This window comes from Carassius gibelio, chromosome A15, assembly GCF_023724105.1.
Source record: "Carassius gibelio isolate Cgi1373 ecotype wild population from Czech Republic chromosome A15, carGib1.2-hapl.c, whole genome shotgun sequence".
In the NCBI taxonomy this organism is placed as follows: domain Eukaryota; kingdom Metazoa; phylum Chordata; class Actinopteri; order Cypriniformes; family Cyprinidae; genus Carassius; species Carassius gibelio.
In genome coordinates, this window is record NC_068385.1 from 1740869 (window position 1) to 1759111 (window position 18243).

An 18243-nucleotide genomic window follows, 5' to 3' on the forward strand; every position below is an offset into this window, starting at 1 on the left:
CTGTGGTAAACTTCTGTGCTGTTCAACATAATCATTACACAAACAAATCCCCACTCCCTTTAAGTGTTTTTGCTGGAAGATAAAAAACTGCTCTATCGTTGCATGGCGAAGATAGAATGGCTATTCAGAGGTCTGAGCTTTTGTTTCCTAAGTTTTCTATTTGAATCTTCGTGTTACCTGCTGCTGATTTAGAGTCAGATAGGGTAATGAATCTGAATGGCGATAACTATTGGCTACTTCCAAAGGCGCAGTAATGCTGGCCTATGGCACCCGTGCCAACAGTGGCACATAGAGTGATAATTGGTGGCATGCAAACAATAGGTAAAAATGCTTACTGACATAGATTTTGATGTAATAAATACTTTTAAAGTGTGAGAATTAACTTGCGCAAGTCTACAGATGTGCACGCGTGTGCGACTGCTGCACATACTTGGCACTTCAGATCAAAGCCACAGCACTCGTCAATGTCAAAATGACTGATATGCCCAATCAAATCAAACTAGGCGGGGTTTACAAAGGCAAAGCGCGAAGCGTCAGTTTAACATTAAAAACAGTGAGGTAAGATGAAGCTGCAAATCATTTGAGATGTGTAAACTGTCTGCATCTGTCTCTCTACATAAACAATGAGGCTGAGTTCAGTTATTAGGGAAGAAAAAAAAATTGCGCTTTCTCCCTACTCGTTGCTGAGAAATACAAATGTATCGATTCAGCACTGATTAATAAAAGTTGCGTGGCAGCGCTTACAACAAGTTTATGAGCTTCTGAATGTTACTCTTTGCACAGCACAATCTCTGATCTCTGTTTGTGAGTTGGGTGTGTGTGTGTGCGCACGTCAATTAAGGCAGCGCATTAATGACGATGGTGATAAAAATTTGAATGGTTTTAATGCATGGGGGGGTGGGCACAGTGATTAACTAGAAAAATGTTCAATAGCACATCATGCCGAAAATGTTGCCGATCCCTGGCCTAGCCTATTGACAGGACATGGGAATAATAATGTATATGCATTAAAGCTTTTATTTGTCAATATGCCTGGCTCTGAGCAAACATCATCAGGGCTGCAGTCTAACTGTTACTGGAGCCTGGCCTTATTAATACTGCTATTCATCCCGTGTCCAACTCGAGCCAAGAAACAGCATTAGGCCCGGGGCCCTGCGGCCTGCATTGGACCAGCCTCGCTGGCATGTGTATGTGCGCGAGAGCGAGAAAAAGAGTGCACCTTTTCTCCTCCAATGATTTCTGGATGAACCAAAAAAGTTCTTTATATCAATTAGCCAGACAAGTGTGCAATAGACACCTGTCACCCCATGAGCCCTCCTACCTGGCCTATTATGATCAAGGACCGTCTGCCATCCTGTTACACATCCGTTCTATAAAAAAAAAAAAAAAAACACCTAGGCTGATCTCAGATCGGTACACCTTTCCACTTGGGTGAAAACACTGTTGGCCCGTATCTGGGCCAGGGGGCCGTCCCAGCTCTGCCTGAGAGGCCAAGCAACGGCTGCATAGCAGACACAAAATCTGGGGCACAGACCATCTGGCTGACAGTGCAGTCTGAAGTGAATAGGCTGTCGGAAGTTTGTTGCCAACATGGCTAGCAGAAGCAGGACATTAGAAACCATAAAATCACACACACACACGGCTATACAAAGTAAATTTTCTTGTTGAGGCAAGATAAAAAAAAAAGGAATTTAATGCTCTGAATTCCGCAGCTGAGGGCAATGTTCTCCTCTAAGTTTTTTTTCCTTTTAGAAAAAAAATCCCTCTCTAATGATCTTACATGCGAGCAGCGATGCTAAAAAAGGTAAGTTAATCACCACCCCACCTCATGCCCCCAAAAAGGAAAAATAATTCAACCTTCACGCTCAACAAGGCAGTGATAATTCAATATTTTCTCCATGATACTTCTTCGAGTTCATACCAAGCCACGCTAATTAAAAATAAAAAAAAATCTGAATTCCTCACATTTGAAACAACAATTAAACAGTCTCTCCTTGTACTAAGACACAGAGAAGTCATAGTTAGCCTGGAAAATAACACCAGCCAGACTGCAGCAGAACATCACAGCTACAACTCCAACCAAACTTTGCTCTATCAAAGGACAAATTCAGTGAAAAACATTCACCCTCTCACACTATTAACAAATACGCAGCAGACTTGCAAATGTAAAGTGGCTCGGCATGAGAGAGCAAAAGCAAACAGTTCTTACCTTGGGTTGAGCGCGTCTTGGAAAGGCAACTTTAGGATCAATCTAAATGAGACAAGGAAGGAGAGAAAGAAATATGAGAAAACTGAGCTTGTGACACTGTTATGTGAAGAGGAAAATTAGAAAATATTAGGAAAAGCCAGCAATGCGCTGTGACTACTCGATAACCTTCATGGAAATTATAGCATTAATCATGATGCAATGCTCCATGTCTCATGTGTAATCTCGCCTAGTTATTACACGCTAGTTACATGAAGCCTGTGTATGACAAAATCGAATAAAACCTTACACCGGTTAGAGCATAATTACTTGATTAGAACATAAATAAACAGGTGGCATTATATAACACACCGGAGATAATTCAAAGACTCGCTGAAGAAGTGCTTGCGGCCTCGGGGAGGTCAGGTCGACATGGCAGGAGGTGTTTTAGTGAGCGCTGTAGATTTGCGGAGAATCAAGACCAGGCATTAGATCAATACATCCACAACCTCCTTCCCCCTGAGGGATTATCATTATCCCACTGCACCACACTGCACGAGGGGTTACTGCTCTACCTAGAATGCATTTTGGTATGCGATAGGGCATTGCTAGGTTTATTGGTAGGATAAGCTATGTTATTTGATTGTATTATATTACAAATGAAATGTAGTTTTGCACACATCGTGATTAAGAGTATTTGTAATTTACATAAACCTCTGGGGTTCTGAGCCAGCATAACGATTCATCCTGGATATTAATAATAATTAATTCCCTAGAGGGGTAAAATAACAATATAAATATGTCAATTGCAGTCAATGCTTTTTTTTCTCTCTCTCTCTCTACTAGATCTTTGCATCATGATACATTTTTTAATACTGCAAAATATGGATGAAAAATCATTTTAAAAGATTGTTTCATTAATGATAAACAGGTATTATTGATTTCCACTAGCTGGCTTGTTAGACTTCATCTTAGTGAACATTGCTTATTTATTTTAAATGCTCAAATAAAGATTTTACATTGCGGAATAAGTGAGTTCCTGCAGACCTGCTGTTGTGCAAGCTTTGGTCATTTAAACATTCATAGACTAAAACAACAGCCCTGCTTTTTAGCACACAGGCCAAAAGCTTGGGCAGCCAGAGCACTGGAAGGATAGGATGGTAGATAATCATGCATGTGAGAACAAAAACAGTTCAAAGACTTGCCTCTGCACTCTCATTAAATGAAAAAATAACTCAAGGGAAAAAGATCCATTAGTGCTATATTGCTCTTGAATTTACCACATGTCTGAATACTTTGTCACTTCTTATAAATAGTAAGGAAAAGAAAAGCTGAATTGTGAGATGTGGCAGCATGCAAAATAAATAAACATGTTTTGGTGGAATATGAAGGAAGGGGTATCCTGGTAAATTAATTTGACCTAAACATAATTGCAATATGTAGAGCAAAAATAAATAAGTATACAAATCAAATAAAACCTTTCTGGAGGGAAATGATGCTGTTGTGTTATATTTTAATTCAACCAGAAAAGTGTTTAATCTAAAACAAATTGCTTTTAGAGAAACCGGCAGCAGTCTTTCAGTTGTCAATACACAATGCAATTCTCACCCCAGGCTTTCAGAATTACAGATTACACAGCTTTTAATCAAATGTCAAACAAGGGTGTCAAGAATATCTCTGTACATATACATCTGTGGTCTGTTTTCTTTGGTCCATTTGCACTCTTCAAAACTGACAAAAAATAAATAAAATTGGACAAGAAAATGAAAAAAAAAAATAATGGAAAAAAATAAAGAAAATGCAATTAAAACGTAGGGGGCTTGATTGAAGGATTCATTGCAGATACTTGTAAATGAAGCAGGTAATTAATTTATTTCTAAATAAGACAACTATACAAATACACACATATACAAATATACATTCAAATATATATATATATATATATATATATATATATATATATATATATATATATACACATACACATATTATATATATATATATGCGCAAACATTGTATATCTTTAATATAACATCCATATGAAATGCAAATGTAAAAAATCGTATAAATATATGGATATTACACTTTTTGGATATTACATGAATTTCTAGTAGTAAATACATATGCAAATAGTAATATTTCATAATAGTTCTTCTATTATAGCCATCAAAAGCAGAGCTTTCAACTGCATGTGCAATTTAAATTGGTTCTTAAACCAGCACCAGTGCAACATCCTCCCAGCTCCTGGTCTCCAGATGGAGCTGAAACCCCAGAGTCATGACACAGCCACCCCAACCCTGACAATGACATCACAACCCAGAGCTCAGTAATCCCTGCTTTAGCACCAATCGTTACAGTGCACATGATCTCGATCCTGGATACATCACTGCTAATGCTAGCTTTCTTTTTCCCCCTCAGCCATTCAAGAGCATTTAAACGTCAAACATTGACCCACTTGTAACTAAAAATACAAGTGTGCCATGACTGTCTAATCGAAACAGCCCTACTTTTGAGGTCCAAATTACAAGTAAGTCCTCAATGTAATATTATTTTATTAATCAGATAGACATGTTCTCCCTCCTAAAGGCATTTTGGCTAACATCAGTCAATTCCAAACTGGCAGAGAGAGACATAATGAATTGCACACCTGTATTTCTAACAGATTTAGGGCACAGAACCAAGAGAGGTGGCGAATATTCACCGGCTGTGCTAAATTACGATTCAAAATTAATATGCTGGATTTAAGTAAACAATCATCAGTAATCTACCTGCAGCTATAGGTGGGAAATAAACAGTTTAACAGTTTAATCTGCGGCTGACCAAATTAGCCACCTGATTTTATCTAATCAGTACAACATCAGTGAACCTTAGTTTGGTGTTTTACATCTTTATGCAAACAAATTCTTCTTAAACCAATGATAATAATGTTCAATAAAATAGGTTTTCACTATTAAAATACATCTCTTATTTGTATGTTTTTTTTTATTATTATTATTCCAATTTATCTTCATTTTTATTTGTATTAGAAAGGGTCTGTGTTGCAAAAAACATTTTTATAACAGTGTTACTAGCAAGTTGCCAACTCACCTAGTAACAGAAAAATTATTCTAATCCCGTTTTAAATCACAGAATTACACATTAATCATTTTTTAAAGGAAAGCACTGGGAAAGCCAATACACAGTGTTCTGGGAGAAGAGTATTAGCCATAAAATTCCTGAGGGAAGCAATGAACCTCTGTGAACGGCTTTAAACACAGTCAGTCTCTTGATATGAACTTGCAGCAACATGGCATCCATTAAAATAAGTCAGTGAAGGCGGTATTTGTCCACACCCTAGCTATCCCAAATAAAAGGCTCTTTCACTCTGGACTCCTACAGGTAACTAGCCGCTGCATCTACAAACAGGATAGATGGTGACTTCATACATAAAAAAAAGAAAATAGAATCCATAATAACTTTACAGATACAGCGTCTGCTTATTCTGGGGTTCACTGTCCCATGGAAATCTAAATGTATTTCAGCTTGGATTTAGATTAGGTTGAAAAAGGCAAACCTATTTCTTGCTGACAGAAATGTAGGTATGACTCAGTTTGCATAGTTACATGGCCAAGGTAAAATAATATAATATAAACACACAATATTTTCCAGATTTTACTCCTATTTCCAAACAGAAATGCTTTAGAAGAAGAGTCCATACTATATATGAAATGTTATAATATAAATACTATAGTAAATATAAAATAATCACAACCTCTACAGGTAAAAAAACACTTCAAAATAGTTTTCAAAAATTTGAATCTTTATTTTAAAAAATATAGTTTAATTCAAGTTTTCGTATTAAAAGCATGTTTTAAAGTTGAAATAACAGCAAACTCCATGCAGGCATGAATAAAACAACTGAAAAATAAATTTGAAAAAAAATTAAAATAAATAACGACACATTAGGAAATAAACAATGCATAACACTTAATTGTATAATAATGGGAAAGTGTACAGCAGTACACACACTAATCTGCACCACAAATGACAAAGTATCAAGTTCAACATAAATGTAAATATACTATGAAAATACAAAAAGAAACAAATGTGATCCAATTAGTTTACCATGTAAATCATCCACGTAAAACATTTCTAGCTCAGCAAGGTTTACACTGAACTAATGCACGTATCCAAAATGCATCCTTGCCCTGAGCAACATCCGGAGTTCTGTCTGGAAAATTCAGTCATGTACAAGAGCGCAAAACACTACATCATACATTGCAAGTCTTACGTCACAAAATGTGCTGAACACAGCTGGAGTCATGATCGAACAACAGTCCCTTCTTGCCCCATACCTCGATGAGATTTAACCCTCTGTTCCCCAGTCCCAGTTTGGCAAGCAAGGGGTTAATCCTGCTGAGGCATGTGAGGAAGACAGGACTAATTATCTGGCTACTTATTTATGTCAAGTGCCCCGCTGTTGTGTGTGTGGTACAATGACAAATGCAGCGGGATGCCTCGACCCAGGAAAGGGGTATGATAGGAAGACTGCGTGTCTTTTCACCACTGAATGGTCACAGATACAAGCATGTATAAACAGCACTTCAAAAAACAAATGCACATAGAAGGGAACGTACCGTCTTTGAATCTAATTCGTGGTGAGGTTGAGCTAGGACTTTATCTACACTGGCCGCATCCGCAAACGTAACGAAGCCAAATCCCCTGGAAAACAAAACAAACAAAACCACAGACATACATTAGAAGCTGACAGCAATGCGCTACACGTGTATGACTGGTAAGCTTGTTAACATATCCATTCTATTCTATTATTAAACGCTGCATGACCTTCAATATCTAAAACATTGGCAATGACATGTTGTCTTAGAAATACAGTGTGTCAGTGACAAAAACAGTATGGCAGGTTGCACAAAAAAGAAAATTCTGTCATCATTTACTCACCCTGGTGTCATTCCAAACCTGACTTTCATTTGTTTGAGGAACATAAAAGAATCTGTAGAATGACAGCTTCGGTCACCGTTCACTTTCAATGCATATTGGGAAAAAGATGCAAATAAAAGTGGATGGTGACTGAAACTGTCAGTCACTAACAATTCCTTTTGTGTTTCACAGAATAAACAATGACAGAATTTCCATTTCCTTGTGAAATATCCCTTTAATATACCCACACTATTACATTATTTAGCAAGAATTTGTTTGAGGAAACATATCAGATAAACATTTGCATAAAATGTTACCTTAGAAATACAGTTTGTCAAAGACACATAAGGACTTTTCACGCCACACTTAATCCTGGGTTAGTGTCTTTTTAAACACTGAGAAAAAGTCAGTTACAAACTTATGTTAAGAAACGTTTCAAACTTGTAATTTGACAAAGCTTTTAACCGTCCGTTATGGAAATCTGCAACAGAGTTGTTTACCAACAGTCAACCAATCATAAACGGGGTCGGCGCTTCGCTCATTAAATATTCATACGTACTGTACAGTCGCAGAAACTTTCACGCGCTGCTTAATTTAAATGTTTGAGGGGAAACAATGTATTTATATATTTAATTTATTTATTTTATTTATTTTTTGCGGTACGTTTCACAGAATGAAATGCAACTCGAGAGGATCTGCGTAGCGACATTTCTACTGATATTAAAAACAGGTCGCGTGTTGTACGCTTACAGTCAACGTTTTAATCCTCATTAATATGCAAAATAAGATGCTAACGTAAAGTGCAAATTCTGACAGCTCAGGATGAATTACAAACCCATGGTAAAGTATGAACAGTGTGAAACACGTAACAAAATATCCAGGGTTAAGAATGGCAATTTCAAGTGAGAAAAACCCACTAACGTGCCAATGTCAAAGCCAGAACACATGCAACCGCATTAAAGCGTTCGGTTTATTAAAGACATTTGGTTTAACATGAATAATCCCAAATCAATGTCAAACTGTATCCTGACCACAAACCCCGATAGAGTCTCCTCAACAGCGCATAGCATCTGAATAACAGCGCAAGGGCAAAATCGACAATTTATCGCTTAGAATAAAAAAAATCAATGTGTTAAGGGATTACAAAAACAAACAAACCCAAAAAAATAAAACGTGTCTTCTCTTTTTTTTTTACCTGGAGCGTTTTGTCGTGGGATCTCTCATCACCATACATTCTCTGATTTCTCCAAATTTGCTAAAATAGTCTCTAAGGCTGTCTGTGAAACAAAACAGAGAGAAAAGAGCGCACATGAGCAAAGCATTCATGCGTTAAACACACACCAGTTTGTAAATTAAACGCCCCCCTGGATGTCTAACAGGGGTCGAATAGAGGACTTCAAATGACGGCACATATCCCGCACAGCGCGCGCCAGGCTGGACACAATGAAAGAAACACAACACAGCCCGACAAACGTGTGCAAATGACAGCGAACCATCGGTCTCTTACCTGGTGAAGTTTGCCAGCTGAGGCCACCGATAAACATTTTACTGTAAGGGGAAAACACAGCAGAAGTGAGTCCAGATGTCAGATCGGCCATTTTGACGTGTAGCTAGCGACAAAAAAAGCAGAGCTAAACGAAGGCAAAGCAGAGCGGTGTGTGTTTACTGAGCCCCGACGGGCTGTGCTCACTAATACACATCAAACAAGGGTGTAGTAGTTGCGTGCACCCGGAAGAGCGTTTTTAAAACATGCTCACTGGAGAAAAACACACAAGGAAAAAAGTCAAGTGCTGTCAGCTTTGCCTCGGACTTACCCCGGGTCGTGTTGCGAATCGTTAGGGCTTCCAGATGTGGCTTGGCTCCCGTCTCCCTCCATGGCTAACCCAACTATGGCCAGTAACTAACACACACACTGTCAGAGCTAAGAGAATATTACTGAGCCGGGAATGCGAGCGTCACACGTGGGATCAGCTCTGCCTGGCTCCCTCCCCATCCCGTCCTTCCATTGACGTCATTAGCATGGCCCCGCCCACCCGATGCCCAGCGCATGAGGATCAGATCATATCGCATCACTTTTATTGTCACATCACCGTAGACACACACAAGCGTAACCGAACGTACAGTATTCACATTATGCATTTGTAGACATTAAAGACGTGAATGTAAACAATACCACAGAAAGTGATACACTGATACATCTGAATATGATTTCCAAGGTCCAGAGAAAAACTGGCAGTCCAGTGATCTTTTACTTAAAGTATTTTGTCATTGCATCCCAAGAAAGAGAAATCGGCTATTGCATAACAGATAATATTAATAAGAAGTGATTCATTTTTAATAGCCTACTTCTCCCCATGGAGAATTCATAACTTATCTTCCATTTGAGTTGCTCAAAGATGTCCAAAAAGCAAGCAGGGTGTAAATTAATCTACAGACAGCCTTGTTTGATTAAATCAGTGGAGGGTGTAACCCCAATAAAAAAATAAAAAAATAAAAATAAAAAAGTTTTTGTTATTGTGAACTTAATATTAGATTAAGAAACCACATTTAAGCTGCAGTAACATTTGTAACATGCCATATCATTCATTAATAACGAATATAAATGTATATTTTCATTAATTCATCAATAATTCAAGAGTTCATCAATTACTAGCAAATTCTAAGTGAAAAATCTTCTACACCAATTTTTTTTCAGTATAATGTACAAAATACAATATGCATACAATAAGGTGATCAAATCTAACAGTAATAAATACTTAGTCACTGACCAAAGAAAACATGCTATTTAGAAATATAGATATTTCCAGTCACATTCTGAAGCACTCGTGCAAATGTTATATATGATACTTGTTTTCCACTGTGTATACTAGTGACTGTACAGAATACACCTCCTTTGTGACTTGAAATTCACATTCAACTTGAAATATCTGAGCCACCACACACCACCTGAGGGTCTGTGGACCCCTTGACTTCTGCAAAATGCAGTTTTACAAATCAATTAATGGTCTTTAAAATGCACACAAAGGTTAAGGGATCCTGTGCTTATTACCCATAGAGAGGGGGAAGAGAGAAAAGGAAATAGAGAGAAGGGGGCTCAATTAAGGCTGCCTGCTCAGTGGATTTTCTGTCATGCTACAGTGATTGCTGTTTATTTCCTGCAGCTCTGTTTGAGAGAGGCTCCGTGGCCCGAAGACACCTCATCATTCTTCTTTTTTTGTTCTCTATACCTATACCAATTCATATTTCCTCTTCTCACCCCTCCCGCTAAAGATAGCTTCTGAACAACAGTCAGAACTCTTGAAGTAAAGAGCCCACATAAAGCCAGTGTCCAGAGGAGGGAGGCTGAGATGCTCTTGATTGGCAGGTGAACCCGCTGTCTCAGCTCACTGCCTAACAGGCAGCTTGTTGGTAAACTGACACACGGGTACCTATGGGGCACAACCCAGAAAACGAAACATCTCTCTCCCCTCTCAGTTTATTCTCTCGGGGCTTTGAGCAAGAAAAGACCACCGTTTTTAAAAAGAAAAAAAAAAGAGATAAACAATGTGCCAAAAACACACTTGTTTTCAATTGTTTTCTAATTCTAGTAAGTATTAATAATAATCATTATCAGCTGAAATTGAGCTCCCTTCTGCTCTTCACCCGAAATGTCATTTCTGTTAAGTTCAAATATGCATCACCACTGCCGTTCCATTTCATCGTAATTCAATACGCAATTAAATTTCTGATAGGCTTTGGCAGAACATTTTACAGGGTATTTAAGATAATCGAAACGACATAATTTCATAATAGGATTTGATAAGCAAGCATAAAGGTAGGCAAAATAGTTTATTCAGCACGGTTGCCTTTCATTTTGGAAGAAAGTACAGAATAGCATTTCGTCTGACCACCTGAAAGCATGTTGTGTTTTATGTCTTGTCATTTCTCTGGCATTACAAGGAGGCACGATGCCAGATCTTCACAACTGGGCCGTCAAATAGGGCTGTTTTTACAATCACGGCTCATTGAGATTTGGCATAATTGAACAGGAAATGACTGTTCGGAGCAAGGTTTTAAATATCTACATGATGTCCAGAGTGTTTCATAGCATAGAAGCCTTAAAGAGCATTTAGGGATATGTTTATTGTGAGGGCAAACGTTTACTGGTTCATTAAAGAACACTGTGGACCTCATTAGACCTTTTATTAGTGTATCATTTACTTGTTAGAATTGCATTATCAGTAGCAGAACTAGCTCAAAACATTTCTGACACCTTTAATTGTCTGATCACATAAAAAACTAATCTATTCATGTACATTTCGCAGCGTAGATCAGCTATAAAATCATCTACATAATAAACACACCGCTGCCACGAGACGAGGCATCAGTTTCATACACTTGTGAATTTTACCATTCACCATATGCATATTCATGTTGCTTGTGACAGAAACAGAGACACGGCTGTCGGGTTTGATGAAATGAAATTGAAATTCAACTTTAAAAGAAACACACATCAAGAGGATATTTAAATATACACATTTGCATTCGGCAGTTTTGAAGGAACGCTTTATTAATGCCGCAACCCTCGCCATTATTAAGTTAAATCTAATGTCTCTGGAAATCCATTAAGTCTTCAAAACAGCACAGAAAGACATCTGAACTGAAAACCCTTATTAAAGCCTAGACTAAGTGCACAACACGGATCTGTCCAATTAGAGCCTGTGCATTTTGCAATTAGAGAGAACATTTTAATGTGCCAAACATTACCTAAAATGGCCAATCTGACAATGGGGTTAGAAAATATCTGCTCAGATCTTTAAATGGATAATTAGAGAGATAATACTTCATGTTTAAGAAACAGTTTTAATGGAGGTTGAAATGATAAAGAATGGAGTCTCGTCACGTTGTCGCTTTTAAAAGCAGCGTTCTGGTTCTTATGAATGATGATCAAAATTTGATAACTTTTTGAAACCCAGGATGATCACTATTAAAAAATTAAGAACTATATCAAATGTTTTGTTTCTTTTGTTAAGCATTTAGAACGAAAACTGCTCTGAAGTCAACAAGTGATAATAGTTAACCTTTTTTAAATTGCTAATTAAGTGGAATTAAAATAGTTTCTTATTATAAATAACACATTTGATTACAGTCACTAAGACTAATTTGGAAAAGGATGAATTAAACACCTTTGAAACAAATCAAATCCGGCTCAAAAGACCCAAGAACCAATGGAATCAATACAGAGATCATCAATCGTGTTACTGACATGGTCAGTATGTGAATTACAAATAAATCAATAGTCCTGTCACATCACCACTAAATGAGCATTGAGCACTTCCTCAATCACGTTATCTGATGTGCATTATCCTGTCACATGAATTGCTGTTTCTTATCACATCCAAACATCCATTCTGTTTTATTTCCATGCACAGATTGTTCCACAATCAACATTTGGCTGTTGCTTTATTTACAGAAATGTTGGTTCGACAGATCTGTCATATTGTCACAAGCCCAATATAGCATTTGAGCTATTTAGCGCCTGTCAGTATTATGAGATGCCCACTGCTAATGCTCCGACAGAATCATTTTAGGCCATGTTCAGTTCACTATATTCAAACACAAATTTGTATCTTTTCTCCTTTATTCACACCTGTACACATCAAGGAATGTAACAAAAAAGGCCACAAAAAAATGTTAGCGCTCATTCTAATGATCTGCCATCAAAGTTATTGGCACACGCTACAAAGCAGACACTCTATTCATCAGCCGCTCAAGAAGCTACGCTCAGACAAAGGCTGTGCTGTACACATCAGTGCCGAGCAGATGGTGTCAGTGTAAGAAGTGCTGCTGAGGGCCCTTTATATGCTTTTATGTGAACCTTCAGTTACTTAGCTCTTTGTCTCCAAGTGTCTGTCTTTTTGTCGCACGTCACTATTCAGCCACTATTCGATTTTGTTGAGGATGCCAGAGACAAGTGATGCGTCAGTCACTTGTGAAAAAGCTATAAATATGAATTAGGATGCTCTTTTTTTTTGCATTATTTTTATAATAATCTTGGCCAGGACACTCCTATAAAAGAGATTCTTAATCTCAGTGAGGTTCTCTCCTGGTTAAATAAAGGCAAAAAAAATAAAATAAAGATAAATTGTTTTAACATAATGTGGCTAATATATATATATATATATATATATTTATTTATTTATTTATATATTTTTTTGCTTTACATAGAACAAATATAAAACCAAGCATAATTAATTTTGAATAAAACACATTTCAAGCAAAACCTAAATTTTGCAAGATTTTAAATGATAAAATAATATATATGTTTATAAAAAAGTTTTTTCTACATTTTTGGGCCACTGTTTTGAGCACGTGGAAAACCATTTGTATAAATATATCCATTGTTTTATCATTTAAAAACCTTGCAAATCTCTTTTAGTGAAATGTTTTACTTGAAAAGTGTTTAATTCAAAATAAATGATATTTGGTTTGATATTTTTCTGTATAAAGCAATGACCTTTCTGTTTGTTGAGGTGTTTCAAATACTTTTAGAGCCGCTGGATCTGTTCAAAAGGTGTTTTAGAAGCACAGATATCAATGTCCAGCGTGTTTTAAAATCAATTTGTTCCTTGGACTGTATTAATGAAAGGATAAATCAGACTTAAGCCTTGATGGTCAGGTATCAGATTACTTTGAAACGCTTCCGAATCGCCCTTGTGGAGAAAGTCTCGATTATTCCGTCTCGGAAGGCTGGGATCATGGTTACGGTTTTAGACAGAAGACAGAAACAGAAACATTTGGCCTCATAATGGATGGTAATAAAGAAAAGTGTCCTTGGAGGCCGCAGAATGGACTTCAGCCTCTGCTCGTTCATTACTGAAAATGAGAAGGGAGGTGAGATACGAAAATTTAAGTGTAATTTAGCCGTGCCTGAGCAGAACAATCGAATGAGAAATGTGTTGATGTTAAACGGCCCCTCAGGAGAAAATAACATTCATTTAATTCCAGCACTGCCGTACAGTGAAACATTGGCATGACAGAAGATGTCTGAATAACCATTGTGTTCGCACACAGTTTTCAAAGATTTAAGGGCCTCGGCTGTCTGCCGGCAGAAAGCGAGACATGGGTGACCTCGGATAATTACCACTGTCCAGTGATGAGCTAAAAAGCACAGCCTTTCAAAGACGTCTGAATAAAGGTTGTGTGTGCTCGAGTGCCTTCATTAGATTCATCTCAGCTTGTGCGAGCGCACGCATTACCACTAGTTGATGGAGATCAGACAGACAAAAAGCTCATTTAAGTGCCCTGTAATGAAGATGGTCCTGACACTCCAGAAGTTGATGATCTCATTGAGGAGGAAAAAAAAATAAAATCAAGATGAGCTGAAATATCAAACTCCAGCTCCATCTAGTGGTCACGTTATCACATCACACCACACCTGACACGTGAGTTCTTATTTTAGAAAAAACGTCATATTGTTTGAAAAGGAATGAAAAATACTCACAGATTTATGTCCAGAATAAATACTGATAAATGAGGTTTTCTATTCCATGCATGGCACGCAGTCAGAGGGATGAGTCAGACATTTCCGTTTATGAAATGAAGCAGCACTGCTAATGCTCCTTGATCTCATGTGAAACAGCACATTAAAGTGAGAACATATTAGAAGAACTGCACAGTAAATGACAATAACACTTATCTAAGATCTGTTTTATATTACAAAATCATAAATTACCTTAAACCAGTGATGCCTAACCACTTACATGAAAAGATTTCAGCTGTGTTTAGCTAAACCTGTAAAACGGAAATCATGAGTTATTAAAGTTGTCAATAAATGTAACTAAATGTGTTCTTTTACACCTTTACAAAAAAAGGTACATTTATATAATTTGTAGAAATATAATTTCTAGTTATAAATATAATTGTATATAATGTATGATTGTTTTTTATTTTTTATTTTATTTTATTTTTTACAAATTTAGGTTTGATTTATAAATAGGTAAAAAAAAAAACTGTCATTGTTTTTATTATATTGCCTTTGGAAAATTCTTTCAATATGTGGTGGTTTACACTGGGATAATGCGGAATCTTGTTTGACCCAACGTAAATGAAAGACTTGTCATTCATAAAAGAGTGATTGTTGATGATAATTGATGAATTGATGATAATTTGTATCTTGACTTGAGATGTATGGTATGTTTAACTAACTGACAGTTACTTCAATCATTATTTTTTCAGTCTAGTGTAAATTGTGATTAATAATCTTCTTGTTTTCTGAATTTGAGTGCAATATACATTGCACCTTGTTGTCAGATCCAATACCTTGTTTCTCATCAGATAATTTATAGTGGCATCATCTGACAATTTTATGATGCGTTTAAATGACAGAGCTGCCACCAGTGAACTATAATAAACATACTCGGAGGCTTTTCGAGTTTAAACCCCAAGAAAGGCAATTGGCTGATAACAAAACATGTGTTTCCATTTTATGGGTTGTGTTTTGCACTCGCAGGGAGAGTTATGATTTGCCAAAACCAAACTGAATAGAATTACAGCACTGGGAGAATAACTATATTGTCTATTCTAGGCATGTGCTATACTTGGTGTTCAGCATCAGCATGAAAAAAAAAAAAAAGAAATGTGGTGTCACCTATTATCAGATAGATATTTATAGATATGATACTGATGACAGACCAAAGATTTAAACTCAAACCAATTAGCCAGTAAATGAAATCAACAGTATTTAAGCAAAAATGAATTGTGATTTTGCAGCACGCAGAGTTACATGCACCCTCTGATATTACAATGTCATCCTAATGGTTAAACCTTACCTAGACTGAAAGAGTTTTCATTTGAAACCCCATCAGGGATCTACCAATGGCACTTTGTACACAATATGAAAACAAAAAACCAAATCATTCTGGACAAAAGCTCGACTCGTCACTGACTCAGCTGCAGCAGAGAGCAAAGGTGGCCCACAATATGCTGATTTCAATGGTTTAAAAAAAAAGACACAAATACTTCTAGACATGGGTTGTTAACTGAATGACTCAACTTTCGGTTTCTAGCAAATAGAAAAGGCATTCGTCAAGTAAAGCTGCAGAATTAGGATGGATCAAAGTAGTCTCTCATTTAGAAGTGTGTACACTGGCACATCTGAGAGAATATCCTCGTTCTTGGAAATGTCATTGCTGGGATTACGAGCTCAAAATATATGAACTCAGCCTTGGAGAGAGGAAGTGTGATCATAAAATGGTTTTTAACTCCCTCTCCAGAGGTTAAGAACTACAAGTATTACAATGCAATTTTAATATGTATTTAAAATTTGCATGTATATATATATATATATACACACACACATATACATATATATATATATATATATATATATATATATACATAATGTTTTCATAAGAAGCACATTATGTTCACCAAGGCTGCATTTAAAAAATAAATGAATAAATAAATAAACAATACTTTTGTTTTATTATATATTAAAACCTAATTCATTCTTCTGATGCAAAGCTGAGATTTTAACAGACAAAACTCGCATGATCCCTCAGAAATCACTCTTATGTTAATTTGGTGCTCAAGAAACATTTAACAATGCTCAGTTTTCTTAACATTTTTTTCTTATCTTTTATGAATAGAAAGTTCAAATGAACAGCAGGATTTTTTTTTATAACAATGTAAAAGCCTTTATTGTCACTTGACCAATTACATCCTTCATTAATAAAAGAATAACTTTTTTTAACCATAAGACTTTACCTTTAGAGAACACTTTAAACGTATGATTTGTACAGTATATTACAAGTCACAGTGATTAAAAAAAAAAAATACGACATGAAATATTTTTTAGAACTTTATTCTTTTTTTCAATAGATCTGTACAAACAAAGAATCAAACCTTTTAATGAGTCTGGCAAAAACTGACCTGTACTATGTAGGACTTCTTACACTCATTTACATAATCAAATGATTAATTGTCTAGCCAAGCAAACCTCATTCCTACCAACAGAGAACAAGTGAGCAGACTTTGGAAGGTGGGAGAGAGTGAAAAAAATAATGTTCCCTTTTGTTTCCTACACTTTTTTTTGTACAAACGTACAGCGAGACATTGTATAATATATATATATATATATATTATACACACACACACAAACAAACAAACTGGACAGGTAGTTGGACACATTTGAACTTGTGGTAGGAGGCCATGTCAGTCAAGATATGAGCTTATGCCAAGAGTAATTGTACTTGATTAAAAAACAAAAGTAAATCAGACTTGAACAATAAAACGTTTCGGCTCTGAGGTCGGTGTGGTTCCTTATTTATTCACCTGCTATAGCAGGCAGACCTATACAGGGCCGCGCACGTTCACACAGGTCAACGACATCAATTCCTGAAGGAATATGACTAATAATTCTCCACAAACACAGAAAGTTAAAAAATAAAAAGCTCATACCTGAGATGAACGCAGGACAGTACAGAAACGGGAGCTTGTGAAGGAAATATTGCAGAAAAACCTCGTAGCATACTAGTGAAAAACCGTGCAATGCCCCTCACAAACGACTACATCTGACTGAACTTTCCGACGCTGTCAGTTCTCATACTTAGCGGATTATACTACCGCTAAAAGAGCAGTGTGTAATGAATTATCACTTCAAAAGAAGTGTAAAAATCTATATTTTCGGTTTTTAATCCAGAATTGTTCTGGTGAAGGCAAATATATGCAGAAACGGGGGAGCTTTTATTTATTGTTGAGACGGTGGAAAGTTTATCAAGACATTTCGAGGCTAACAACTGTAGAGCTAACAATCAAAAAACCCATTACGCCAAGCTAAAAGCCTCGAAGCGTCTCACGCGAGGACGACCTTAGACATTCAGTCCAACAGTATTAGATTAGCAATAATTCAGCAGCTGAAAAAGGGACAAGCCTTTCTGGCCAAAAAAGCCATTAAAATGACTGAAAGAGCATGATCATTGACAAGATACAAAAAGAGGAATATTAATCTCTGTGCCATTATTCTTGAACAAATTATACAGTAATAAAGCAGACCTAGTTTCATCCAATGTAAAACCAACATAAAAAAGCAATGGATAATGCTTAAAGCTTTTTATCTTCTCCAAGACAGGTAGATGTATTGTCAACTTCTCTTATAGCCA

General features: G+C 36.6%; 1 protein-coding gene across 7 annotated transcripts in view; it reads right to left on the bottom strand.

Annotated features, from left to right (window-relative positions):
* The window catches only part of LOC128028917 (RNA-binding protein Musashi homolog 2-like), a 234461-nt gene extending 225338 nt beyond the window's left edge, over positions 1-9123 (bottom strand). For 4 of the 7 annotated variants that reach the window (XM_052616256.1, XM_052616254.1, XM_052616255.1 and 1 more), the window contains exons 1-5: positions 8917-9122; positions 8610-8650; positions 8298-8379; positions 6802-6886; positions 2210-2251 (exon numbers count right to left, since the gene is read on the bottom strand). In XM_052616256.1, coding sequence (XP_052472216.1) covers positions 2210-2251; positions 6802-6886; positions 8298-8379; positions 8610-8650; positions 8917-8978 — 312 coding nt within the window. In that variant the 5' untranslated portion in view covers positions 8979-9122. Of the gene's footprint in view, positions 1-2209; positions 2252-6801; positions 6887-8297; positions 8380-8609; positions 8651-8916 lie in introns of all 7 variants that reach the window. The other 3 variants (XM_052616251.1, XM_052616250.1, XM_052616252.1) reach the window with 1 other exon arrangement.
* Positions 9124-18243: the final 9120 nt, after the last annotated feature.